This window comes from Rhamphochromis longiceps, linkage group LG13 (genome assembly GCF_057381845.1).
Source record: "Rhamphochromis longiceps isolate RC_006_pf linkage group LG13, R_longiceps_female_GT1.1, whole genome shotgun sequence".
In the NCBI taxonomy this organism is placed as follows: Eukaryota; Metazoa; Chordata; class Actinopteri; order Cichliformes; family Cichlidae; genus Rhamphochromis; species Rhamphochromis longiceps.
In genome coordinates, this window is record NC_140569.1 from 29,340,729 (window position 1) to 29,367,053 (window position 26,325).

The window sequence follows — 26,325 nt, forward strand, 5'->3', positions numbered from 1 at the left end:
AGGCTGATTTTTTTTTTTTTTTTTTTTTCCCATAAAGCCAGAAAAGCTTTTTTTAAACATCAGCCGTGTCTTCACTGTAGGGTCCACCAGTGCCCTTATCATAGAAAGTAGGCCACACTGTTTAAAGTTTATGTCACTCTGATATCATTAAAAATAGATGTAGTACTATGAAAATCCTCATCGTGTCATTCATTTTCCCACCCTACACGAGTCCAGCTGCCCGCAGGGCCTCACTGTCCACACAAATGAGGTTCTCTGGTAGAGCGGTGCTGGAATTTATTTTCAAACATGTGTGAAGTTTGGAGGTAACCAAGCTCGATCAGGCACAGGCTGGTTAAAGCTTGTTCTCTCTGGCTGGAGCCTAGTAGGCCCTTTACATATATTATCGTTGCACCACACTAGTGGGCTGACCTCTATGTGGCAATCAACTTAAAAAAAAAAAACATATTGAAAGTTGTTGTGCTGGCTCATACTCCTCTTGTCCCAGTGCCCGAATGGTCAGCTTTGGCATGCAGGTCTATGATAGGAAAAGGAGAAATGAAAAGTGGTGCATAATTTCAGGGTATTATTGCGCAATGATTCCAGTGTGACAGAAAAAGTCAACTTGTTGTCAACTCTGTGGGCTGTTTAAACAATGCGTTTTACTTGCTTGTACCAGCTGCTGGTCGGTACAGGAAACTAATCTGTGCTACAGAGAATAAAAACACTCATTGTTTTTTGATTAGCCTCTGACTCTAGCCCATGTTAAAGTCAGGACCTTATAAACAATTAATAGCGCCATCTCCTGCTGTAGAAGTGTTTCACACTCCTGCGTCTAAGATGTGATTTTGGAGTGCCATCTGCTGGAGAAATGGCTTCTTTTTTTTTGCTATCGCTGAGATCAAATCTCAAAGCAGTATTTCTATTTCCATTGTATTTGCAATATTGAGGTATTATAATTTTCTGAGCTTTGTCCACAGTCTTACAAATTTGGATCTTGGGTGTCATTTTAATGAGCTGTAGAAAGTCTAATGGTCTCTTAAAGTGTGTGTTGGTTATCTGGGTTACCAAAAAATTCTGGGTTCCAAACCAAAGTTAACTTATCAAATTGAAGCTTAAATCAGTGCTCATATGGAGACCTTTGCTGTAGGCAATACACATAGATATTTTGTTTCTAAATCTATGCTTAAGTTTTTAGTTTTAAATGCAAAAAACAAAGATTTAACATCTCTAAAGCACATAACAGAGGATGAAGAACCCCTCATTTCTTTACAGGGAGTGCAGAATTATTAGGCAAGTTGTATTTTTGAGGAATATTATTGAACAACAACCATGTTCTCAATGAACCCAAAAACTCATTAATATCAAAGCTGAATGTTTTTGGAAGTAGGTTTTAGTTTTAGCTTTTTTAGGGGGATATCTGTGTGTGCAGGTGACTATTACTGTGCATAATTATTAGGCAACTTAACAAAAACAAATATATACCCATTTCAATTACTTATTTTTACCAGTGACACCAATATAACATCTCCACATTCACAAATATACATTTCTGACATTCAAAAACAAAACAAAAACAAATCAGCGACCAATATAGCACCTTTCTTTGCAAGGACACTCAAAAGCCTGCCATCCATGGATTCTGTCAGTGTTTTGATCTGTTCACCATCAACATTGCGTGCAGCAGCAACCACAGCCTTCCCAGACACTGTTCAGAGAGGTGTACTGTTTTCCCTCCTTGTAAATCTCACATTTGATGATGGACCACAGGTTCTCAATGGGGTTCAGATCAGGTGAACAAGGTGGCCATGTCATTAGTTTTTCTTCTTTTATACCCTTTCTTGCCAGCCACGCTGTGGAGTACTTGGACGCGTGTGATGGAGCATTGTCCTGCATGAAAATCATGTTTTTCTTGAAGGATGCAGACTTCTTCCTGTACCACTGCTTGAAGAAGGTGTCTTCCAGGAACTGGCAGTAGGACTGGGAGTTGAGCTTGACTCCATCCTCAACCCGAAAAGGCCCCACAAGCTCATCTTTGATGATAGCAGCCCAAACCAGTACTCCACCTCCACCTTGCTGGCGTCTGAGTCGGACTGGAGCTCTCTGCCCTTTACCAATCCAGCCACGGGCCCATCCATCTGGCCCATCAAGACTCACTCTCATTTCATCAGTCCATAAAACCTTAGAAAAATCAGTCTTGAGATATTTCTTGGCCCAGTCTTGACGTTTCAGCTTGTGTGTCTTGTTCAGTGGTGGTCGTCTTTCAGCCTTTCTTACCTTGGCCATGTCTCTGAGTATTGCACACCTTGTGCTTTTGGGCACTCCAGTGATGTTGCAGCTCTGAAATATGGCCAAACTGGTGGCAAGTGGCATCTTGGCAGCTGCACGCTTGACTTTTCTCAGTTCATGGGCAGTTATTTTGCGCCTTGGTTTTTCCACACGCTTCTTGCGACCCTGTTGACTATTTTGAATGAAACGCTTGATTGTTCGATGATCACGCTTCAGAAGCTTTGCAATTTTGAGACTGCTGCATCCCTCTGCAAGATATCTCACTATTTTAGACTTTTCTGAGCCTGTCAAGTCCTTCTTTTGACCCATTTTGCCAAAGGAGAGGACGTTTCCTAATAATTATGCACACCTGATATAGGGTGTTGATGTCATTAGACCACACCCCTTCTCATTACAGAGATGCACATCACCTAATATGCTTAATTGGTAGTAGGCTTTCGAACCTATACAGCTTGGAGTAAGACAACATGCATGAAGAGGATGATGTGGACAAAATACTCATTTGCCTAATAATTCTGCACTCCCTGTATATTTTGTTGCCAAAATAGGTGCAGCTTTTTACTGAGACATGTCCAAACAAAACTGGAAACACAGTGTATAAGACTATTCTAATAAGCTTGAAAGTCTTGAAACTTGAACTCCATCAAGTTTAACAAGCTCTCAAACACCACTGGTTGACAGAGCCTGTACCGTGTTTTACAGATGGCAGTAGATACTCCCTGCTGTACCTCTAAGACCTATTTCCACTGATTTTCAGTCCAATTCTTGTGCAGTTTAGCATGCCTCAGCCTTTGACATGACTTTTGGAAAATGTCCATCTGATGTAGATAGGCCTGACATTTCTTTCTTTTTTTTGACCTCCACTTTCCTAAAAAACAATTTAAGCAAAAAATGCACATCGTGCCCAGCTAGACCAGGTTTTTGACTAACAGCTCTTTGGGAAGCACCTTATCACTTGATCATTAACAGAAATATCTAATCAGCCAATCACGGCAGCAACTCAAGGGGGGGTAAGTTTTCGGACATTGCTCACTTACTGGAATTTTTCCACACGACCACAGAGAATGGTAAGAAAAAGAGAAAATATCCAGTGAGCAGCAGTTGTTGTCGAAGGTCAGAGGAAAATGGCAACATTGCTTTGAGTTACTAGGATGGTAAAAGTAACTGAAATAACTGCTTGTTACACCCAAGGTATGAAGACAGAATCTTGAACACAACATGCTGAACCTTGAAGCAGATGAGCACACTGGGTGCTATGCATGTCAGCTAAAATCAGAAAACTGAGGCTACACAGGCTCACCAGACCTGGACAACAGAAGATGGGAAAATCATCGCTTGTTCTGATGACTCTCGATTTCTGCTGCAACATTCAGATATTAGAGTCAGAATTTGGCATAAAAAATGGAAACATGGATCCATCCTACCTTGTATCAAGAGTTCAGGCTGGTGGTGGTTGTGTAAAGTTGTTGGGGAATTTTTTTAACACATTTTTGGTCTCTTAGTACCCACTGAACATAACTTGAATTCCAGAGCCTGTCTGATTGTTTTTGCTTACGATGTATGTTCTTTTATGTTCTCATCTTCTGACGGCTGCTTCCAACAGGATAACACACTCAAATAATCTCAAACAGCTCTCATACAGCAAGTGTCATTCAGGTCAGCGGGTGTGTTCAAGTTTTCATGAAATGCTTCAACTTTTCATTCACATCTGGAAAGCCAAATAAGATAAAGGTCAAGCTGTCTGGAATACCCTATTACCCGTCCTCAGACTGAGTTTAAACACGACTTATAAGTGGTGATGAAATATTGTCTTTTAACAGTGAAGTTTAAAACATATGAAACGTGCTCTAACATCTACAGGGAGTGCAGAATTATTAGGCAAATGAGTATTTTGTCCACATCATCCTCTTCATGCATGTTGTCTTACTCCAAGCTGTATAGGCTCGAAAGCTTACTACCAATTAAGCATATTAGGTGATGTGCATCTCTGTAATGAGAAGGGGTGTGGTCTAATGACATCAACACCCTATATCAGGTGTGCATAATTATTAGGCAACGTCCTTTCCTTTGGCAAAATGGGTCAAAAGAAGGACTTGACAGGCTCAGAAAAATAGTGAGATATCTTGCAGAGGGATGCAGCAGTCTCAAAATTGCAAAGCTTCTGAAGCGTGATCATCGAACAATCAAGCGTTTCATTCAAAATAGTCAACAGGGTCGCAAGAAGCGTGTGGAAAAACCAAGGTGCAAAATAACTGCCCATGAACTGAGAAAAGTCAAGCGTGCAGCTGCCAAGATGCCACTTGCCACCAGTTTGGCCATATTTCAGAGCTGCAACATCACTGGAGTGCCCAAAAGCACAAGGTGTGCAATACTCAGAGACATGGCCAAGGTAAGAAAGGCTGAAAGACGACCACCACTGAACAAGACACACAAGCTGAAACGTCAAGACTGGGCCAAGAAATATCTCAAGACTGATTTTTCTAAGGTTTTATGGACTGATGAAATGAGAGTGAGTCTTGATGGGCCAGATGGATGGGCCCGTGGCTGGATTGGTAAAGGGCAGAGAGCTCCAGTCCGACTCAGACGCCAGCAAGGTGGAGGTGGAGTACTGGTTTGGGCTGGCATCATCAAAGATGAGCTTGTGGGGCCTTTTCGGGTTGAGGATGGAGTCAAGCTCAACTCCCAGTCCTACTGCCAGTTTCTGGAAGACACCTTCTTCAAGCAGTGGTGCAGGAAGAAGTCTGCATCCTTCAAGAAAAACATGATTTCCATGCAGGACAATGCTCCATCACACGCGTCCAAGTACTCCACAGCGTGGCTGGCAAGAAAGGGTATAAAAGAAGAAAAACTAATGACATGGCCTCCTTGTTCACCTGATCTGAACCCCATTGAGAACCTGTGGTCCATCATCAAATGTGAGATTTACAAGGAGGGAAAACAGTACACCTCTCTGAACAGTGTCTGGGAGGCTGTGGTTGCTGCTGCACGCAATGTTGATGGTGAACAGATCAAAACACTGACAGAATCCATGGATGGCAGGCTTTTGAGTGTCCTTGCAAAGAAAGGTGCTATATTGGTCGCTGATTTGTTTTTGTTTTGTTTTTGAATGTCAGAAATGTATATTTGTGAATGTGGAGATGTTATATTGGTTTCACTGGTAAAAATAAATAATTGAAATGGGTATATATTTGTTTTTGTTAAGTTGCCTAATAATTATGCACAGTAATAGTCACCTGCACACACAGATATCCCCCTAAAATAGCTAAAACTAAAAACAAACTAAAAACTACTTCCAAAAACATTCAGCTTTGATATTAATGAGTTTTTTGGGTTCATTGAGAACATGGTTGTTGTTCAATAATAAAATTATTCCTCAAAAATACAACTTGCCTAATAATTCTGCACTCCCTGTATAGGCACATAACACATCAGTTACAGGCAAATGTTGTGCAAAAGCTCAGTGCTAAAATCCAAGTGTCACATAGTGTTACTAGCGACAGAGGTTACCTGTTGAAAGCTTACACTGAAGATTGTTTGTTTGGGGTTTTTTAGCCCAAATTCAGTACCCTGAGGAGCTGGAATTTATGAATGTTAGATGATCAGCAGCTCAGGCATGAAGTGTTAGGCCGCTTAGAATCACAGAGCGGGGTCAGTGGATGCCGAGGCACGTGCTGCACCGAGGTCACCAACTTTCTGCAGATTCAATTACTACAGACCTCCAAACGTCATGTGACCTTCAGATTAGCTCAAGAGCAGTGCACAGAGAGCTTCATGAAATGGGTTTTCATGGCATCTAAGCCTTACATCTCCAAGTGCAATGCTGGATGTAGTGGTGTAAAGCACACTGCCACTGGACTGTAGAGTGCAGACGTGTTCTCTGGAGTGACAAATCACGCTTCTCAGTCTGACAATCCAATGAACATCTGGGTTTGGCAGTTGCAAAGAGGATGAAAGCAATGGGCCTTATAATGATCTGAGTCTGACTTATACCTGCCATAGAGGTATAAGATGTAACAAATCAGATTCTAGCCACAACTGTCTGTTTAGTCAAGTTTAGCCAGTCAAAAAGAAAAAAAAATTAACTGTCTGCCCAGGCAGCCAGCCTACGTCATACGGCACACACACTGAATATTCAACTCCATTTGGATGGTAGCTGATAGAAAGTGTAGTTCTTACACTTTGATCTGCGCACAGTAAATGCATTTGGATGTTGTACAGCAGGAGCAGAGCCAAAGTAGCCACTGTGATTTTCAAAGTAAAGCTGCCGAAACACAGCTGTGTGTTTAAGAATTGTTAAATAAGTTCAGTTTTTAGTATTTTCCTTTAAGTGCTGGTACGTTTTACTAGCACAATACTAAGATTACATGTTTTTTTCTTAATGTCAGTCTCTTTACCTTCGAGTTCGGTTTGATTGGCACTTGTTTTCTGCCTCAGCTCTGTCACTGCTTCCTTGTGCAAACAGGGCCTGGAGGGATTTAAAAACATGGACACAGACAATTCAACTATTGAAGAGAGTATGTTGAGATGATAGAAGAGGCACTTTGATGACCTGATGAATCCAGAGTTAGTGTTTTGGAGATAAAGGTAGAGAGGCAAGACTGAGATTTGGACATGTTGAGAAGATGGATAGTGGATATATTTGACAAAGGATATTGAAGATGGAGCTTCCAGGCAGGAGGAAAAGAAGATCACAGAGAAGATTTGTGGATGTAGGGGAGGATGATCTGACCCCTGACCCCTAGGGAAAAGTTAAACTCATCTGGTAGTTCATGAATTCAACAGCAGGTGGCACTGTTGAATAAAATAATGACTTGAGTTTCAAACCTTCAGCAGCTCATGTGCTCAAGAACAGCTTCTAAATGCAAAACAACACATGAGACCATCTGTGGAAGTGATAAGAAGGTCACTATGCATCAACAATTTTACACAGGATCATATGTTAGTAGATTTTTTTTATTGTGAAATCTAATTAATGGGTGAAAAAGATCTAAGATCAGCGACAAAGGACAGCTGGACCAACTGAATATACATTGAAAAGAGGTGAGTAAAGGAAGTAAATGTAGTCGGGTGCAGTGGAACAGCAGAAGCAAAGAAGTGTTCCAAGACGAGGCTCATTAATCTCGTTTAAAAAATGGTATAAAGGCTGATCTTCTTATACACGAGTGTGACTCTCCTGAGTGTGTCTCTATCAGCCATTCACAGCAGCTCCAACATTGCTTGCAAAGACAACAAATTTTTTCAGTTTCACAATTGCAGGATGTCGCAGACGGCAGCCTTGATGCATAGCTGCAAATGAAAAAGTTTAAAAAAGAAGTAGAATTCACCTTTGTGAGGAGACACTCCCGGCAAATCACGCTGTTTTGATAGGTACAGTGGAACAAGAGGGTTTTAGGGGGGAGGAGAAACACATTATACTGTAAGTACTTTTAAAAAAACATTCCTACACTGTACAGCTGTAAGTTATTTTAAGTATTTAGTAATTTGGGGTGTTTAGAGAAAAGGGTTTATGTGACGTAAGCCAGCAAACTAAAGTGATGAAGGAGTTTTGAAGGAAGTTAGGCAGCTACAATGAAGCCATTGTAATGCTCTCTAAGAAAGGGTTCAGATGGGATCCTGAAGGCAACAATGAATCAATGCTCAGTGTTTTCTTTTAATCTGTGAAAATACAGAAATAATCACAATCTTTTAAAGAACTCCTGTTTCTACTGCAGAATGAATGTGGCACTAATCTGCTGATATTGACTTTGTCTGTCATCATTTCCCTCTGGTCATCACCACGAGGACATTTTAATTTGTGGAAACACAGTATTCAGCCACCTTTCTGCAAACAACAACAACAACAACAACAACAACAACAACAACAACAACAACAACAACAAACAAAAGGCATTCCCAGCTGTACTTTGTATGTCTACAGTCAAATATGTGAAAACCACTTTTCTTTTCATGTCATGACTTTAAGTAACAGTAAGGCATTTTTACATTCACGCGTCACTTGAGTCCAGAATTGCTGTTAAATAGTTGAACAAAACTCATCACTCGCCCTGGACGTGTGAGTCCATGTTTTCTATTTCACAACATGAAATATTATTTAGAATATGAATGGGGTCTGAATGCCAAAATTAAGTTAGTTCTGCTGTAAGGTGCAGATTTGCATCATGTTGCTAGGAAACAAACTGGTTTGAATCAAATTTATTTTCAAAGCTGTAACGGTGTCTTACTTTTAGGATTTCTGTCACAGGCCTACACTTGGTTACAACTCTGCTTATTTTACAAATTTGTTTTTGTTTTTCTTCAGTTGACATGTGACCAAATCTGCACTCAAAAGCTGTATTCTGAAATTACAGTTAAGTTTTGATGCATAATTGCAATGGACGCCATCAGATATGAAAACTGCTATGCACCCAGTGAGGTTTCCAAACAGACGGTTCCTTCAGACTGGAGAAATGTTGAGTGGACCGACGTACGTTTCCCTTCTGCTTTCTGAGGATCATAACAGGACGTCAGCTCTGTGCTTTGCTGTCTGACTCTGTGCTTTACTCTGACAGAAAATGAAAGTCTATCTGAATTCTGACCAAGCTGTTACTGCCAAGGATCTGCTCAGCATGTTCTCATCTTTTGGATGTGTCATCTCTGTTCAGGTAACTGTCTTACAAACGTGCTTTAGAAATGCAAAATTCACTTTCATTTGCTTCACGATTTTCCTCTCGTACTTCAGACGATTGTGAAAAACAATCACAGATACGGGATGGTGCATTACCGCAGTGCCGATGAAGCTGCCGTGGCTTTGAGGGAAATGAAGAGCAGCACCAAAGTCTTCTTCGTAGCTCAAGTAGGCATCAGGGAGGTCAGAGAGGGCCCCAAGGATAAAAGATCCGAACGTCCCCATCGAGCACCACCAGGCAGCTGTAGTTACCGCCCACTGCACAGACGTCCCATTCTGTGGGAACCACTGTTTCCAGCTTACAGACAGGTAATGAAACATTTGGACTCCCACAAAAAAGAAAAAAAATCTTAAGGTTTGTTTTTTATGGCTGATGATGGATGTTTTGATAATTTTATGAAATCTTTTGTTTTTCTCTCGTCAGACTGTGTCTATTGAAATTGATAACCTCCCACGATCTTGGTATGAAAGAGACCTGCTGCTCAGCCTCCTCCCTCTGACCACCATTGATGTAAAGGTGCTTACTCTCCAGCATTTAAAAGCACTGATTCAGAGAAATACATATGTACACAGCACTGAAAGTTTTAAATACTGTTTCTATTGTTTTAACATGTATGCTCTGTATTATGACCGTGCAGATATTTAAGAGAAAAGCCTGTGTGGTCTTGCCGGACTTCTCCAGTGCCTTGAGGCTCAGAGATTTGTTAAACAGTGCCCTTCACCACCTCCGCTTTATCTTTTCACCTCGTGGAAGACGGAGGTGCCCCACAGTGAAGATATCAGCAGCCGGCACCGTGCTCTGCTCTCGGTGACCTGTGACCTCTGCATGCTGTTACATATACAGATCAACACAAAAGCAACAATAACACAACTTCAGTATAATAATAAATGTAAATGCTGCTGTAGAGCTGGACCCATTATTTCTGCATTACATGTGTTACATGATTAAAACCAGAGAAAACAGGAGCTTAAAAGATGGGAAACAATAACACAACCAACATGCACAGTGATCATGGAACCTGAGTGGGATATATTAGAGAGCAAGTGGCCATTTTTTCCTCAAAGTTGCTGTGCTAGAGTCAGTAAAAAGCACAAGGTCCAAAATGTGATGGCTGGATGACTGGGTCAGCTTTGGGCATCTCCAGATCTCCAGTTCTTGTGGGGTGTTCCTGGTCTGCAGTGGTCAGTATCTATCAAAAGTGATCCAAGGAGGTAACAGTGGTGAACCAATGATCATGGGCCAAGACACTGATACACATGGTGAGTGAAGGCTGGTGGTCCAATCCAGCAGACAAGCTACTGTGGCTCAAACTGCACAAAAAGTTAATGCTGGTTCTGATAGGAAGATGTCACAATACACAGTGTATCGGTTTGCTGTGAATGGGGCTGCATAGCCACAGACAAGTAAGGCAAAACTGGTAGTAAGCAAAAATGCTTCAGGAACGGTTTGAGGAGCACAACAACGAGTTTGAGGTGTTGACTTGGCCTCCAAATCCTCCAGGTCTCAATCCAATCGAGCATCAAACAAGTCAGATGCATGGAGGCCCCGCCTCACAAGTTACAAGACTTAAAGAATCTGTTGCTAACATCTTGGTGCCAGCACAAGGTCTTTGTTAGCAACACAACACAGTTTTAGGCAGGTGATCATAATGTTATGACTGATCAATGTATAATCAGGATGCATTGTGTAATACAGGAATTAGAAACACACCTTGCCACTGAACAGTTGACAGAATAATTATAATAATTTTGTTTTCTTTTGGCCCCTGTTACATTTTATTTAAAGCCAAGGGACAAGTTGCTGTTTTTAATCAACTGAGCAGCTTTTTGGAATTAAACAACTGCTTTGATGTCTTACAATTAGCAGTTTAACCACGTTTAACCTAAACATAGTGAATGGCAGATTTTAGTATCACAGGATCTTAGTTCTGCAACTGAGACCATCGACCACAAAGCAATAACAGATCAGATGGCAAACTGTGTGGGACTTCCTGGGACAATGCTAAAGGAGTTTGAGTCCTACTTAAAGGACTGAGATGGCTTTGTGTCTGGATAATTATTAGAGTCTCGAGTTTAATGTGAATGGGTTTTCTGTGAACTCAATTCTACTTTCAGGAGCTGCACTGAGCCCGTGCTGCACTTCTGCACAACAACCACTAGATGGACCATTGGATTCTCCGAAGCAGCCGCACAGGCTGAACATGGAATTCGTATACTTTACATTATTGTTTCTTTTAATGTTAACTGGATATTTTTCTCAGTTATAAATATTTCTGACATACAAAAACAAATAAATCACTTTTACCTCATTCTATTTCCATTTTAATTTTATATTATAGCACTTATATCACACATCAACTGAGCAGGAAATTGATTTTGCTAGACTCACTCAGCTTAAAAGGTACAATAAGTAATTTTTTCAGGTTATGTAAAGAAAAAAAGGAATGTTGTACTCATAAATATACACTGATTAGTGTTTAATTACATCATCCATCAAATTCATGCATTGTCATAAACTTAGAATGAAACCATTAAAAATACATGGGGGCAGGCACTGGTTTGCATGTTATGCTGACTTCATGTATACAGTGACTGAGGTGGATATTGCTGTTATGCCCAGTTGTGTTTTTTTGTCTGTGGCTTGAGACCAGTAACACATGTAGTATGTCTTAAAAGTTACTTTTAATTTAAAGACCACAAATACTTCTTTCAAACTATATGTGACCATTTAATATTTTTATGTGTATATTTTCATCGTCCTTCTCATTATTCCTCCTCAACTCAAGCGTCATCTCCTTAACTGAAGTTGAAATCGTGAATGAATATGTTTGGTTATTCTCAATACTGTCGCAATTACTTTGTCAGATGATAAACAGTTTGATTAAAGTATCAGATCGTGTAAGAGTTTATTCACTAAGTGGCCGAGTCCATTGATGTTAGATCAACAAGACAGTTTCAAGTTTCTTACATTGGCTAACAGCAGCTAACAGCAGCTAACAGCAGCGCTTACTGACAGAATATTCTGGAATATTCTCCATAACTCACCTTGGTATCGCTGAAACGGACACGTGAGCTTCACTGATTCATTGATGTCACAACGAACGAGTGAACTCAGGCGCAGGACTCTGTTGATGTTGAGAATAAACAGTTTATTTACACGATCACCGAGTGCTATATACAAAGTGCGTGGGGAATAGGGCTCCAGGGAATCCAGGGAAGGAGGGGGAAAGCCACACACTTCTTTGGCCACACACACCACTCACCAAAACAATCAAGATTGCAACTCCAGGGGTGGAAACGGGGATGGGTCCAAGAAGATCTATGTACAGGGGAAGACAATTAGAAGCCAGGGAAACACGAGAAACGACGATACACAGGAAAGAGTCGGGGCTACATTGGTGAGTGTCGTACAACGATCCAGTGATGAGAAACGCTGAGCTGTCGCCTAAATAGTGGCTGAAGTTCAGGACAATGAGCTGCAGGTGCGTGATTACTTGCAAGGGCATGGGCCAGAGGTGGGAACCCCAGCAGAGGCGAGCGAGAGAGAAAGGCCAGAGAGAGAAAGCAACAACAGCAACACCGAGATCGCTGGGGAGACACAGGGAACCATGACAATCGAGGCATATCGGAGTCTTTTCGGAAAGTTTTACAGCCTCCTTCGGAGAAATAGATGTGGCATAAACAGCTAACTGACAGCAAACACTCGCTACAATTGTACTGTTGGCCGAGTTGTTTGTCCTACAGTGGCCACCATAGACAGGATTATGCACTTAAATTGGGAGGAGTAAGAAAAAAGCATTCAGTTAACCGTAATCTGCCATGTACTGACATCTAGTGGTTAGATTTTACACGTTGTACCGTTAAGAAATCACAGAAGTCCCATAACCAGTTTTTTTATAGCTACTTAAATAACTTTTTTCTTTTTAATGTGATTCTTCGTGAGATGAAACATTTATTATTCACTCCTGAACAAAAGTATTTACTGGCCAAAAGCTGAAGTCATAAGGCAGGTTGTAATTTTTCTTCTATAAAAGCAGGTCTGAGGGTAGAAACTCATTGAACCCGTTAATCCTCACTTAGCAGAGCTCTACATTTCTTCCTTTTTTTTCCTGGCCCATAACCTCAGGCTGCATTTACAGTGGTTTTTCTGGACTGTTTACCTTTGGCTAGGTTCATTTGTACAGGTGAAAGCACTGGAAAGGTGAAAGCAACAACCAGCAAACACAGTGACACACCCATCCATCTGTCTGTCAATAACAGCTGTACTGAACCTTCTGTCTTTCTGTGTCATATTCCTTCCATGTTTACCTATCATGATTAGCTATCTGCTAACATCTCTCTTCCTGTCTTATCGCCTGCAATTGACACTTGTCTTTACGATTATTGAGCTTATTGAAGCTATTTTTATACATGGGCAAGGGCCCAGAGGCAGTTACATTTTTAGTTCAGTTGGAAGTTGGCTTATGGAAGTTTTGAGGGATTCAAAATTCCCCTTTGGTTCGGGTTACGAGTTTTGCATAAACAAAGCGAGTTGCTGTTTATCAGTGGAAAACACTGCATCTAATTAATCAAACTATCTTTCAACTGTCATATCGCTGACTTTCCCCTCATCTGCCTGTCTGCCATCTGCTCTGCAGCTACTTCAATAATAGCTTGCAGCTGCATAGGAAGGTGGGGATGGGGTGGGGGAGAGAGTGGGTGGAAGGAAAACCCAGAGGGGTAAAAGGAGGGCACGCAGGCGAGCTGGGAAGGAGGGAGGAAGGAGGGGGCGGTGAAAGCAGAGCTATGATGCAGACAGCAAATCACATGAGCAGGGATCTGTTTACAAACTGAGACCTTTAGACAGAGAACGTGGGGAAGAGAGACGAGGAAGGAGAGTGAATGTGAGAAGAAAAGAGAAAAAAAAGAAACCACAGGCGGAGAGAGGAGACCCTAGGTTTGAGTTACCATTGGCTGCATTGTCTTCCTGCATTGACATACCTCCCCGTGTTCTGTGTTCACAGCAGGAAGCCGGGGGAAGAGATGAGTTGCTGCTTTCCACGGGAACACTGAGAGGCTGCCTGCCTGCTTGGCTGGCTGTGCTGCCGGGAGAACCCGTCCACGTCCCTCCCTTTGTCTCTCCATAATTGGCAACGGCAGGTTTTCACAGCCAGAGAGGACGAAAGCGGCGTGGAGATCTAAAAGGAGCGGACAGAGGAGTGAGAAGAAAGGGAAAAGAGAACAGAAGAAGAGGAAGGGAAGGACAGCCTTGTCACAGTGTTTTGAAGGGGGAAACAAAGCCAGAGGCTCATAACAAAAGTGCTGTATGGGATTTGGAATACATTTCCTTGTCTTGTCAGTGACATTGGTGTCTTCTCATCAGCACAACTCGGATTCTTTGTCATTTGTGGGGAATGCACAAAGGAGCACTTTAGTTTCTACCTCTGATACATTCGCAGCCGTCTGGGAGTCAAAATCTCACATAAGTGGATGTTTTTTATGACATTCATGGGGTAAAATCATCCCAGCAGACTGAAACATTGTGTTCAAGGTCCTAGGTGTCTCTGATCAGGTGTACTGACTCTAGACCACAAGGATTTAACACAGGTATAAGAGGAACCTGGAGGCGGACATCATTTTCAGTGCTGGAAACAATCCCAGAAAAGTTGTGCAAATCATAGTTTGTGATACTGGAACGGCTTACTGGGTTTGCTATATGAACATTTGATGCATCCTGTCCACTGGTGTAACGGTAAGTGACCTGGAGCCAGTTTGCCCTCCTAAAAGAGTTATATTAAGCTGTTCCACCACGATTTCCTTATACATAGTCAACTGATTTTGATTGGATAATGCTACTGGTGTTTTCTAGCAACTGATTTATACATTATTAAGCTGTTTGTAGGTAAGACATGTTTATATATAATTGTTACTATGAGGTGAGGAAGGACTTTCCAGTCACTAGATTAGTGAAGAGCTGACCCAACCCTATCCTGATGTCATGAAGTTATGACAACAGTAACAACTAGGCCACAACATGTTTTACTATTTTTATAATTTTAAAAAAATGACTGCAAAAAAGTTTTTCCTACTTAATCATCTTAAAGATTTTTATGCTACACATTTCTACAAATTTTCCATCCAAAACACATCAAAATAAAACTAGTCATGTTTAACAATGATATAAGCCTATCCCCAACTAATGCATGTGCACAGTAGCCTAGCCTTTAGTGCTCCACTATCAATGATTTACTAGCATCGTGCTAAGATTACCTCCTTCGTCCAGACGTCCTCCTTAACCCTCCTCCTAAAACCCCCTGAGACTGTCACCTGCTGCAGTGACCCTTGTCCATTAGAGAGTGACTTCTGAACCAGACTTCCTCCACTGTAGCTTAACTTCTTGCACTTTAGTCTTGTGAAAACATTAATTACTGTGGTTTAAACCTGACGTTTGTTGCATGGAATGAAAAGTGCCTTGCTCAAACGCCTCAGGCTAAGAACTTGTTTCTCCCCAAGCTAAACTAAGGGGTGTTGGGCCAAAAAGCAAGTAGAACACATTCCTTTGTGATGCAAGGAGAGATATAAAAGTTCATATTAAAGTCGGTCTATTTTAGGGTGTGGAAAGCTGCTTGTTTTCTCTGTCTTCATCATGAGGATAGCAAACATCACCAGAAACAAAAACCTGACCCCAAAATCCCACAATACTTTCCCACAACTTTCCCCTGAATTCAAACACTCTATCTAAGAATGCTAACAGGGTAAGCAGTTTGCAATTTGAGACAAGAGGCTACACAGATGTAGTGTGCAGCTCGTGTGCCAGGCTTTACAGACTGCACAGACACAAGAGTGCACCCCCTAAAACCCAACCCTACATCCACTGTGGAGTAGTGATGGGTCGGTCGCGAACGAAATGGCTCTTAGAGCCGGGTGTTTGACATGAACGACGCGAGCCGGCTCCTTATCGCTAGCCGTGGGTTTTTTGTTGTTTTGTTTTTTCTCTCTCACCCTCTCTCGCACTTTTTTCCCGCTTCACTCAACATGCGAGCCTTGTGCTTTATGCTGGGCAGAGGGGGGGAGGGGCGGTAGTTATGCTCAGTAGCACAGGAACAGAGCGGGAGGGAAAGACAGAAAGAGCCAGGGACAAAGGATTCAGAAAGTTTATTCATGCAGGTCCATATGACAGAGAATATACATGTTCTTTTTATTTTCATATTATAATTTATATTTAATTGTGTTGTGGTTTGCAGTGTTTTGTGTTATTTCACTTTAAATTTGTAAAAGGAAAAAGCTGAAAATTTAAATAGTTAAAAGTTGAAATGTGAATAGCTTATTTTTGTATTATATGATTTATTTATTACATTTTATGTGGAGTGAATAAATAAACGTATATTTACAGTGGCCCCTAGAGACAAAGCGCATACAAACTTCAAATCACATACGAACTCTGAAACACGTACAAACTCCAAAGCATGTAAAAACTCAGAAGCACATAAAAACTCAAAACACGTACAAAAGACAACAGAAGTGCTCCAGGATGTTAGGGGCAGTGTTGAGCTTTTGTTACCTAGTGGCTACACAAGCCAGCAAGTACCAACCACCGGATTTGGTGTGTGGTAATAACAGGTAAATTAACATTTTTTTTTAAATTATTTGACTATATATGAATGCTTGTGTATAAATACATAAACAACACACATATGCTTTCATGCTTTCAATTGTGTAATTTAAGTGATCTAGGTAGCTCTGTTTTGGAAGTTCAGTTCATGCTAGAAATGTGTTTTGGAGTTTGTACGTGTTTTGTCTCTAGGGGCCACCGCATATATTTATATATAAACATATATAAATAAAACCACTTTTTTTTGTACATTAGTAATTCCTTTTGTGCATAATTTTATATTATTGTTAATAATAAATTAATTAAAGCAACAAAACAACCTGAAGAGCCGGTTCGGAGCCGAAAGAGCCGGCTCTTTTTAGTGAGCCCAACCGAAACCTCTGGTGGAGCTGGGTGGTCTAATACTCACATAAAAATGTGTTTATACACACAGGTGTTAAACTTATGTTGTTGACCTTCATTCCCTTGATCTAAAATAGCAACGTGACACACATGGGAAGTCCAGACTAGTATATTTTTTGAAACAAGTTTAACAGCCTGGTTTTAAAGGCTAAAATGTTTGCTAATGCAGGCAACATTAACAACTGATAACAACTCTAGGCTACTTGTTGTCCAACAACTGCCGAGGAAAGTTCTGGTTGTAGCTGCTAAATGTTACACGTTGATCAGTCCTTAGCTCTTAGCTACTACTCTGGTCAAGCTAATGGCTACATAGCCTTTAGCTAAGGCTACATAGCCTTTAGCTAAGTAGCTAATGGCAACGTTTTGATATGAAGATAATAGCTAGTGTTGTGTCTTCACTGCTTATGAAGAAATCGCCTCGGAGTCTTCATACTGATTCTTTTATTCCGTATATATAGAACAAGCATCCACGCAACTGTAAACTGCTAAGCTAGCACATGAACACACAGCCGGCGTACCTATCTACATCCGGTGATTTCAAAATAAAAGTTCGAACATTACAGCTAGGTAAATGGGCATTAGCTTCCTAGCAAAGGGATAAATTTATCTGCCACTTGATGCCGGGCAAGTAGGGTACATCTGGTTCATCAGAGTTTTCTAGTGACAAGTCTGAAGAGAACAAAAAGAACCTGTTAAACAGTATAGTTATGAAGCATTGCAAAAAATTGTTTAAAAAAATTAAAAAACAATTGTGTATATTAGCTTTTCCTTTCCTTTTGTGCACATATATATATGTCTCTATAACATATTGGGCTATTAGGGTCATTTCAGAACTACAGACAAAGGACATAAATTGTTCAGAATAAAATTAAATAGAAGCTTTCCCACATCTTTATGAATTTTGCAAACTATTTAGGTCATAAATATTCTGTGCAGAAAAAGCAAGCATGCTTTCTTTCTTTCCTAATGATTTCTGTTGGCATTTTAATTCCACAGCTGAATTAGCTGACTAATAGCTTTGTTTATTGTGTTGCCATACAATCAGGCATGAGAAACCATGAATCCGTATTTGCATTATCACCAACACTATATTCATGAGTGGCTTGTTCTTTGTGTCAAGATATATGAACAGTGAGCCTTACATACAGGCCACTACCAACGTATTATGGAAATATTATACACTGATATTATAAAATGATCCAGTTTAATAATTAACTGTATTTTAATTTGAAACTATTCATAAATGATTGCTGCTATAGGTATTTATTATATAGCTCAAAATACCTTTTCATAAATCTGAACAACTAAAATGTTTATTATGTCATTAAAGCAAATTTCCTTAGTATAAAAAATCAGCTGTGTTAAGCTATTGTGGTGGGACTGGTTTACACTAACGTGCAAGTAGTTATGGAAGTAGTTTTCTTGTGAGCCAAACTGTGTTGCTCTAGCTGTTTTAATACAGGTTGAGGTAGTTTATACACTGGGTGCAGTCTTTTTCCTCTGTGTGTATCCTATTCTCTTAGGGTGTCTATGTAACCTCGGACTGCAGAACTCTGATCCTTACTGCAAGATGACATCAGAAACATTGCACGAACTGCCGCTCAACGTCTACATAATCATCCTGGGCATTGGCCTCTTCATCCTCATGCTCAGCCTCATCTTCTGCTGCTACCTGTTCAGGTACAGGACAAAAGGCAGTGCAGCTTTAGAGCTCCTGCATCAGATAGCTCTACAAAACTCTTATATTTGTGTGTTTCTATGAACTAGTCACCATTTAGTCATGTGCATTAATTCATTCTAAGTCTGTCAGACTCTCAGCGGAATTGGTCTCTAATTCCAAATAGTAAATGGGTCTTTCTCTTTTAATAAACATCATAAAATCTGTTGTTAAGTAGACAGAATTGTACACCTAACTTACAAATACAAATAACAAAAGAATCAAAAATAGTTCCAAGACATATTTAATCCTCCATTCACTTATACAGGATTTTTTTTTTACCTATATTGGAGTGTGTTACAAAACAAAACATCTTATTTCTCAGTTTCTTGCAACTGTGTTTCATCCACAGCCAGACTCATTTCTTCGTATCATCTTTTATCATTTGGCATTCATATGGGAGTTGAAATGAGTCACATGAAACTATCAGTCCAGCTGAAACAAGCTAAATTATATTATGGGGTGGGTTCACATGAGCAGATCTTAATGGCTGACTCTGAACATTAGGAGATAGTATTTTCCGCTGTCATTGCATTATGTGGAAATACATGGAACATTGTTGTTTGACAAAATGAAGTGCTGACAGAACAGGTTTAGGACAGGGTGCTGCTTTCAAGCACTAGCATTCCTGGAAAAAGTCAGTGTAAATGGATTGATGAAGTCATGTTTCATCAGTCATATTGTGGTTTCACTAGCAAAGGTGTAGCGAAGATACCCTGGAGACAAAGGTGCTTTTACTTATCCTTCAAATTTAGTAAGGGATTGGTGAACTAGCTATTTGCTTGTTCCCCAAACCCAAAATAATGCTAATCTATTTATGCTTTACACAGCTTGTGATCAGTGCAGTAAAACTGAATTTCAGCCAGATTTTTTTCCTACAAGCGCACATTCCTGACAGAGTTACAGTTCTGCTCAGTACAAGAGTGGATGGACAGGCTGATACATGAATTTCACGTTGTGTGAATTCCAGGCCTGCTCAAAGTACTATCCCAGCTGATTCCTACAGCATGACAAGACTTGTAATGGTGAAGACAGATGTGGAAGCATCAGACATAGTTTAGAGCTTTCATGTATCTAAATAATAATATGTTTCTTATTTGTGCTTCACAGACTGAGGCGACGAGGTGCTAGAGGGAAGTACGGCTACAACGAGGTAATATATTGATATTGTGACCAATATGACAAGTGCCAAATTGTAATCCAGTTACACTTGCGCTTTTTCTAGAGAACTGCCATTTATATGTATATATTTTACACAAATCCCTTCTTCTCAACAGGTTGTTTTAAAAGGAGCGGAGAAGAAACTGAGCCTACTTGGTGTAAGTTAAAGGGGCAAACTGGGCTGAGATGAACAGGAACCAGAGCCAGTGTTAACTATTTAAAAGATATTTGTTATACATCCTTTTTGTTAAGTGATTTAAACTGTGAAAAGCAAAACCAAATAAAGGGATTAAATGGAAGCCTAATTTACTGCTGAGCTGTAGTAAATCTATAATTCAACCAAAGAAATAGGGAACCATTGTTTGGTGTGACTGCAGCGTAAATATAGGATAGGATCAGATAAGTGTAAACTTCATCCTACTCCTTTGACTCTTATGACAAAATGCCATCATATTTTTAAAGGTCAAATAAGAGGAGACCATGTAAAAGCATTATACATTATGTAAAACCTGCCAGTTACTTTTAGAACTACTTTTTTAACCATTAGCTGCTGGTTTTGAGGTTTAGCTAGCTACAGCAATTACAGTCATGTGAAAGTTTTCACTCAGAGTAATCTAGGCAGTCCTGTGAAAAACTAAGTACAACTGTACTGCTTCATTGAAATTATGACAGTAAATAACAGCCACATTTTAAATAGACTCTAAAGTCTAGCATTTACCCAGTATATATGAAGGGAAGGTTTTTTATGATAGTCAGATAGTCACCTGTCCGATGCCATACTCTTCAGCGAATATTACAAGTCATCAGATGTAACTAGCAGATTTTGTTGAATATGATGCAAACTTCTACAACAAAAATGAAGTGGCAGTATGTTCTTAGAAAGAATTTTTGTCTTCTTTGCTAGAGTTATTTTTCGTTTTCCCACAGGAGGGAACTATGGTGTGAACTAACACAATGATTTTTGGGGTCATAATTGGATAAAAATGGCAAAAATTGTCAGATATGGCTGAAAAAAGTATGCCAATCTATGGATTTGGCATCTAGATTTAGATTAATCAAAAGTGAAACATACAAACTGCTGAAATAGCAGTGAAATAAAACAGGTGCATAGTTGGCCCATACATAGTAATTTACAATCTGGTAACATGCACAATTGATTGGAGTTTTATTTTCAAGTTTGACGTGACAAATTTCAGTCTACTTTTCAGCGTTGTCATCCCGCTTTCTCCTACACAAAAACAGTTTTTGCCTCACATTTGGCTTTTAGTGATCTGGTCAGTCTACAGGGCCTGGGCACCTTGCAGTCACTGAGTCAGCCATTAACTCCTTTGTATACCAAAGTATTCTGAGTCAAATATGCCATCTGTCTGACAGATAAAGCTTGACCCAAACTGGGTCATAAAACAGGTCAGTGATCCCAGGTACAGATGCAAATCTACAACCCGCATGGGTAAAAAAAGAAAAGAATCAAAGTTACCCAGTCAAAGTCCAGACCTCAACCCAGCTGACACGCTGTGACAGGACCTTTGTGCATAAACAAATGCCCACAAAACTCAGTGAACTGAAGCCACATTGTGTAGGAGCCACTGATAAAGTCCTGCAGACTTTACTTTAAGTTATGGCTGTTACAGGTGCTCCACGGGCATGGCTTCATGACTGTAGCTACCACTTTGTGCTAGATGTTATGTATTTATAATTCATTATTTTAGCAGTTTGATACATCATAATAAGCGTAACTAGATTTTGGAAAAGTAAAGCAATCGAATAACTGATTAAATGCCAAAATTGGTATTGTGGTTATTCACCCAAGAGAAACAGGCGAGGTACTCACTGCTAGCAATAAATGTGTGCTTCAGGAGCTTCAGGAAGATCTCTGAAAAATTATAGTAACTGCTATATCTTAATGTAACTTTTAAGCTACCAATGAGCGAATGAAAAGATGGTCTCTATTGTGAAATCACACCCAGATGTTACACAATAAGTGTAAAAAAAAAGGTAGTCGTTTTGAATTTTGAATTAAACCGTCATTTGGCCTTTTCAGCAAACATGTGCGGTGTGCTTGGAAGAGTTTCGCAGCAGGGACGAGCTTGGAGTGTGCCCGTGTACCCATGCTTTTCACAAAAAGTAAGTTGTTTAGTACATCATTCCATGGTAATTATCAAACCTTCATGAGAGCAAACAACTGACTCCATGTTACGAAAACTCCAAACTCAAAACATGTTTCATTTGTTTTAGTGGTTTCACAAACTTGTAATCATGCACCTAAGCTGACTGCCTGACCGTGGCTCCATTCGTCTTTTTTAAAGCTTAAAAGTTTTAGTGAAATGTGCAAGGATCTCGACCAGCTGGAGAAACGACATGTGCAAATTTCTTGCTGGTCTCTGCCTTCAATTAGCAGCTGACGCAATCACCGAGGCCGTAGAATTTGGAAAAAGATGCCCAGCAACGCTCGCAGGAAATGACTACCAGATTTCTAAGAACTCTTGACCGTGCATGTTTGAACAGGAGGACCTTTGTAACTGAGCCTTGAATTTACCCTGCAGCTTAGGTGTGACAATAACAGCAGCAGTTTTAGACCAGCTTCTGGAATGTACATGCTGTTTACAAAGTGTGTGAGCTGTCACTGTTCCTGTATTTCTCTTTTGTTGTGTTTTTAACCACTAAACCATCACTGGGTCGCCAGGGATCTTTTTTGGGGCAGGGTAGGTTCAGTTCATATTGACCCTTTTATATAGACTTTTCACCTACTTGGTGTATTCAGGTTTAAATCTTAAAATAGGAAAGCTGAAAGGCCAAAATCCATGTAAAGGAGCTGAGTTAAAAGGTAACATGATCTTGCTTCTGGGAGTGTGCTTGTTTAACATGTTGCTAAAATGGAACCTTAAGTATTTCTCTGGTGATCTGATGGATGCTACGTGGTTAAAACTGAACCTTTTCACATAACTTTGCAACTTTGTGTCTTTGCCTCATGTCTATCCACATTTATGCAGGTGTCTGCTAAAATGGTTAGAGATTCGCAGCGTGTGCCCCATGTGCAACAAGCCCATTTGTCGCCTCCAGCCTGACCACCAGCAACCAGTGCCTCAGAGTCTCCTGGAGGTCTGAGAGTGGAGCGTACGTCCAGCAGCACTCCACGGCTCTTCAGTCAATTGACCTGTCACTGTACAGAATCCTGTTCCACAATCTGACACACAGTACTTTTAGTAATGTGAGTATTTATGAGGCAGAGCTCTTCTGAAAGTGAAAATAAATATAGATATGAGAGTAAATAAGGAAAGCCAAAGAACATTCCCGGCAAACTGAATAAGGTGAGAGATTGGAATGGTAACCACATTTAATCTGTATGTACACGGCATTCATGATAGAGTTGCAGTAGGTTGAAATCAACCAAAGGCAGAAAAAAGGAGAAAGTTCAAAAATAACCAGCCATCTCATATGGCTTTCCCATCATTGAATTCACAGAACTCAAACCTCTCTCTCCCACCTGAAGGTCCTGCATGTTCCTGCTTGGAATTCATTTCTGTAGATAAAAGGTGTACACTTGCAATTTAGAGTCTATTAATTTAGTTTGGTGTTATTCTCCCTTTGTGCAGCCATGCACAGCTCCAAGTGCTCTGGGTATGTTTGGATCACCCACTCATGACTAGCTTTGCAGACACAAAACAGACTTTTTTTAAAGTCAAACTAACACAACCATGATAGCGATGATCATCACTATCGACCATAGCTGGGAATGGCCCAGAGACCAGAAAGCAGTTTCTAGTGGAGGACTTGTTTAAGGCCAAAAAGGCATATGAGGTCAGAAGGTAGCACTAAGTTTTTCAGTTTTGGCTCTCTTCAAGTTTGTCCTCTTTTCCCAGCTGGCATCAAGTGAGGTTTGACTGTTTTGAACAGAGGTGGAAGAGATTCAGTGAGCATGGGCACACCAAGAGTTAGCAATCCAAGTGGAGCAGACGTGGAGGGAGAGGTGCAGCACTTCACAGTGGGATAATCTGGAGTCAGATTTAAATAAAGCTACTTTTTAATGGTGTGGTCACAGAATTATTATTTCACCTCTTGGCGATCAGCTATTCCAGTCTGTGCGGATTGCCTCGCCGATCATGAGCTAGCTTTTTAAAGCCTGAAAACAAAACCCAGAGAAAGTGCAGCAGTCCACTTTCCTCTGCAACTGCTGGATTACAGCGTGCTGGGAGGTTATCGATTTTCTTTTTTTTCATTGTTGCCAAAACGATTTTGTCCACTGTAGCTTTAACACAGTCAAGCCAGATGTGTAAACTAATGGACAAGTGCCTTCAAGATGCATACAATGCAAAGCCCACTAAAAACAGATGAAGTATTTAAGAGACTTTGTAATATAAAAGAGAAAAAGAAACTGGATTTGAAGTGAAAAATGTAGCATCCATGTAGTTTTGTCAAAAAAACAAACAAACAACAAAAACAACAATAACTCAGACCACAAATCATGCTTCCCTTCATCAACCTGTGATGACAAAGTTGTTACGATTCGTGTTTGAAATTCAGTTTGCTGGTTATGGTGGAAGAGTCGGTGCTACATGTGAACAGTGAAAGTGAAACTTGTCAGACATAAGTCTAAACTTCAGACTTCAAAAGGCTCCAGTTTAATATAGACACAAGTTTTGCTTCAGGTTGTTGATCAAGTGGGGTCAGATAATATAGCTTTACTATAACTGAACTAATGAGATTATTTCTGCCTTCAGAGCAGCTCTGCCTCTGAGAAATGTTTGTATGACAAACTCCAGTCTGCTTGTTTTTTTTGTTCTTTTACTTTACCCAAAAATGACATGCAGCTCCTTGTGAACATGATTTGCTTTGATCGTTTGCTACATTTTCATAGAGCCTGAGAAAAAAAGTGCAGTCTCTTGACAATGTTATGAAGAGATCTGAACCTCCTTTGTCTCTGTGTGATGAGACGACAACGATGATGATGATGATGATGAATGCAGAGACTGTAAAGAAAGTGCAAAATGACCCACGGGGCTGATTTAACTTAAGGAAATGGGATTATTTTGAACTAACAAGAGGAAGAGGTGTATTTATTCAGGTGTATCTACTATTTCTCAGTCAGCTCTGTACTATACTGGGTTGCCAAGCTGAGTGAAGGTAGCCATGTCCCAAATGTCTCGAGTGACTCACCCACTAAAATATACCTGATTTTGATATTTGTTTCTTCTTCTTTAAAAAAAAAAATCATAACAAGGTTTCAGTAAAATATACTGTGAGTCTGTGATGACACAGCACTTTTGCAGGAGTGCTAACATGAACTAATTCATCTTTAAGGCAATCTTAGCTCCCCATGTGTGAAGAGCTACACTTGCTAAAGTAAGAAGGGACTGCAGTGACATGAAAGAGCCTGTCCGAGAACAAGTGAGGTACATCATAATTATAATTCTCTGTGTTCACCATGTTATACAGGTTAAGTACTGTGTAAACTGTAACTATAACAGTTTCTGACTTCTAAAATATATTCAGTACAATCAGCTTTTTGATAAGGTTGTCTGGACCCACGTCTTTTTTTTTTTGTCTAGATTTGTTACATGTACACAATTAAAACTGTTTATTTCTATGTTGTCATTTTAATATATGAAAGAAAAGCCTGTTGGTACTCTCGCTATATTTTAGCAACTCTGATCTTTTACAATGTGTCCTCATACAGAATAATCACAGTGTTATAACCAATGAGGTGCCACCTTATCGGTGCTATATAAATGTACCCACCAATAATTCTGTGTAAGTTTAAATGCAGTTTGTTGTTATCTTTTTAGCAGTGTCTTTGGTGTTGACAACCTCAGCCTGTTGGTTCGTCTCTCCATCAAACACTTTGAGCTTTGAAGAAACCAGACAATTATTGTACCGCTATGGGATGCTGTAAAAACCATAACTGGTCCCCAGTGGGGATCCAGATTACTTTAAAATTAAAGTATTCACATATCTGTTGACGTTTATCCAGCACCTTCATTCAGTCAAAAATTTAATCTGTGTTACATTTTATGGTTTGTGCCTAAATGTCTGTGTAGGTTCTCAGTCATAAAGTTCATGGTAGACTTAAATGCTTGAAATGAAAGCAGCTGGACCTCTTTTTGGTTTCACCTTTCATCCAAGAGGCTTCTTTGGTTTAATCCAGCAAACTGAAGAAGCCTTAATGGTTTGCAGCCACATATCAAAAGAATTACAGGCTATTTTCATCAGCGTACCTGCTAATCCACTGACATGCTAAACTAAAATAGCAAACATTACTTTTGAAACATTAGTAATGTTAGCATTATTACTGTTAGTTTGCTAGCATACTGACCTCAGCATTCAGCTTCAAAGTTCTGGTGTGCCTGTAATAACAATCTGATTATTTCATATCACCATTTCTGCCTGTATTTATTACAGGAAGTCACGATATACTGAACTCTCAGACAGTCGATTCTGTTCATCTGTAATGTTTTCAGAGGGAGAAACATTTCCTCTCTCATCCAAGTGACTTCTTCTGACTGCAAGCTTCATCAACCTGTCTCA

General features: G+C 40.1%; 2 protein-coding genes across 2 annotated transcripts; both read left to right on the forward strand.

Moving 5' to 3' along the window:
* Nucleotides 1-8,008: 8,008 nt before the first annotated feature.
* LOC146656074 (uncharacterized) lies at nucleotides 8,009-10,128 on the forward strand. The gene is made up of 5 exons (XM_085428923.1): nucleotides 8,009-8,731; nucleotides 8,817-8,909; nucleotides 8,987-9,241; nucleotides 9,357-9,449; nucleotides 9,571-10,128. Exons 1-5 carry the CDS (start codon nucleotides 8,639-8,641, stop codon nucleotides 9,742-9,744), a joined length of 708 nt encoding a protein of 235 aa, XP_085285049.1. The 5' UTR covers nucleotides 8,009-8,638; the 3' UTR covers nucleotides 9,745-10,128.
* A 3,556-nt stretch (nucleotides 10,129-13,684) lies between these two features.
* Nucleotides 13,685-25,388, forward strand: LOC146656075 (RING finger protein 122-like). Its single transcript, XM_085428954.1, has 6 exons — nucleotides 13,685-14,663; nucleotides 18,449-18,605; nucleotides 19,753-19,795; nucleotides 19,920-19,961; nucleotides 21,845-21,927; nucleotides 22,794-25,388. Exons 1-6 carry the CDS (start codon nucleotides 14,639-14,641, stop codon nucleotides 22,906-22,908), a joined length of 465 nt encoding a protein of 154 aa, XP_085285080.1. The 5' UTR covers nucleotides 13,685-14,638; the 3' UTR covers nucleotides 22,909-25,388.
* Nucleotides 25,389-26,325: the final 937 nt, after the last annotated feature.

Excerpts from the sequence above, each read along its gene's own strand:
- LOC146656075 (XM_085428954.1), top strand. The coding sequence starts at position 14,639 with ATGCATCCTGTCCACTGGTGTAACG. Across the intron at positions 14,664-18,448 it reads TCCTGTCCACTGGTGTAACG|GGTGTCTATGTAACCTCGGA; the intron begins GTAAGTGACCTG and ends CTATTCTCTTAG. Across the intron at positions 18,606-19,752 it reads TTCTGCTGCTACCTGTTCAG|ACTGAGGCGACGAGGTGCTA; the intron begins GTACAGGACAAA and ends TGTGCTTCACAG.
- LOC146656074 (XM_085428923.1), top strand. The coding sequence starts at position 8,639 with ATGGACGCCATCAGATATGAAAACTGCTATGCACCCAGTGAGGTTTCC. Across the intron at positions 8,732-8,816 it reads GAAATGTTGAGTGGACCGAC|AAAATGAAAGTCTATCTGAA; the intron begins GTACGTTTCCCT and ends TTACTCTGACAG. Across the intron at positions 9,242-9,356 it reads TGTTTCCAGCTTACAGACAG|ACTGTGTCTATTGAAATTGA; the intron begins GTAATGAAACAT and ends TTCTCTCGTCAG.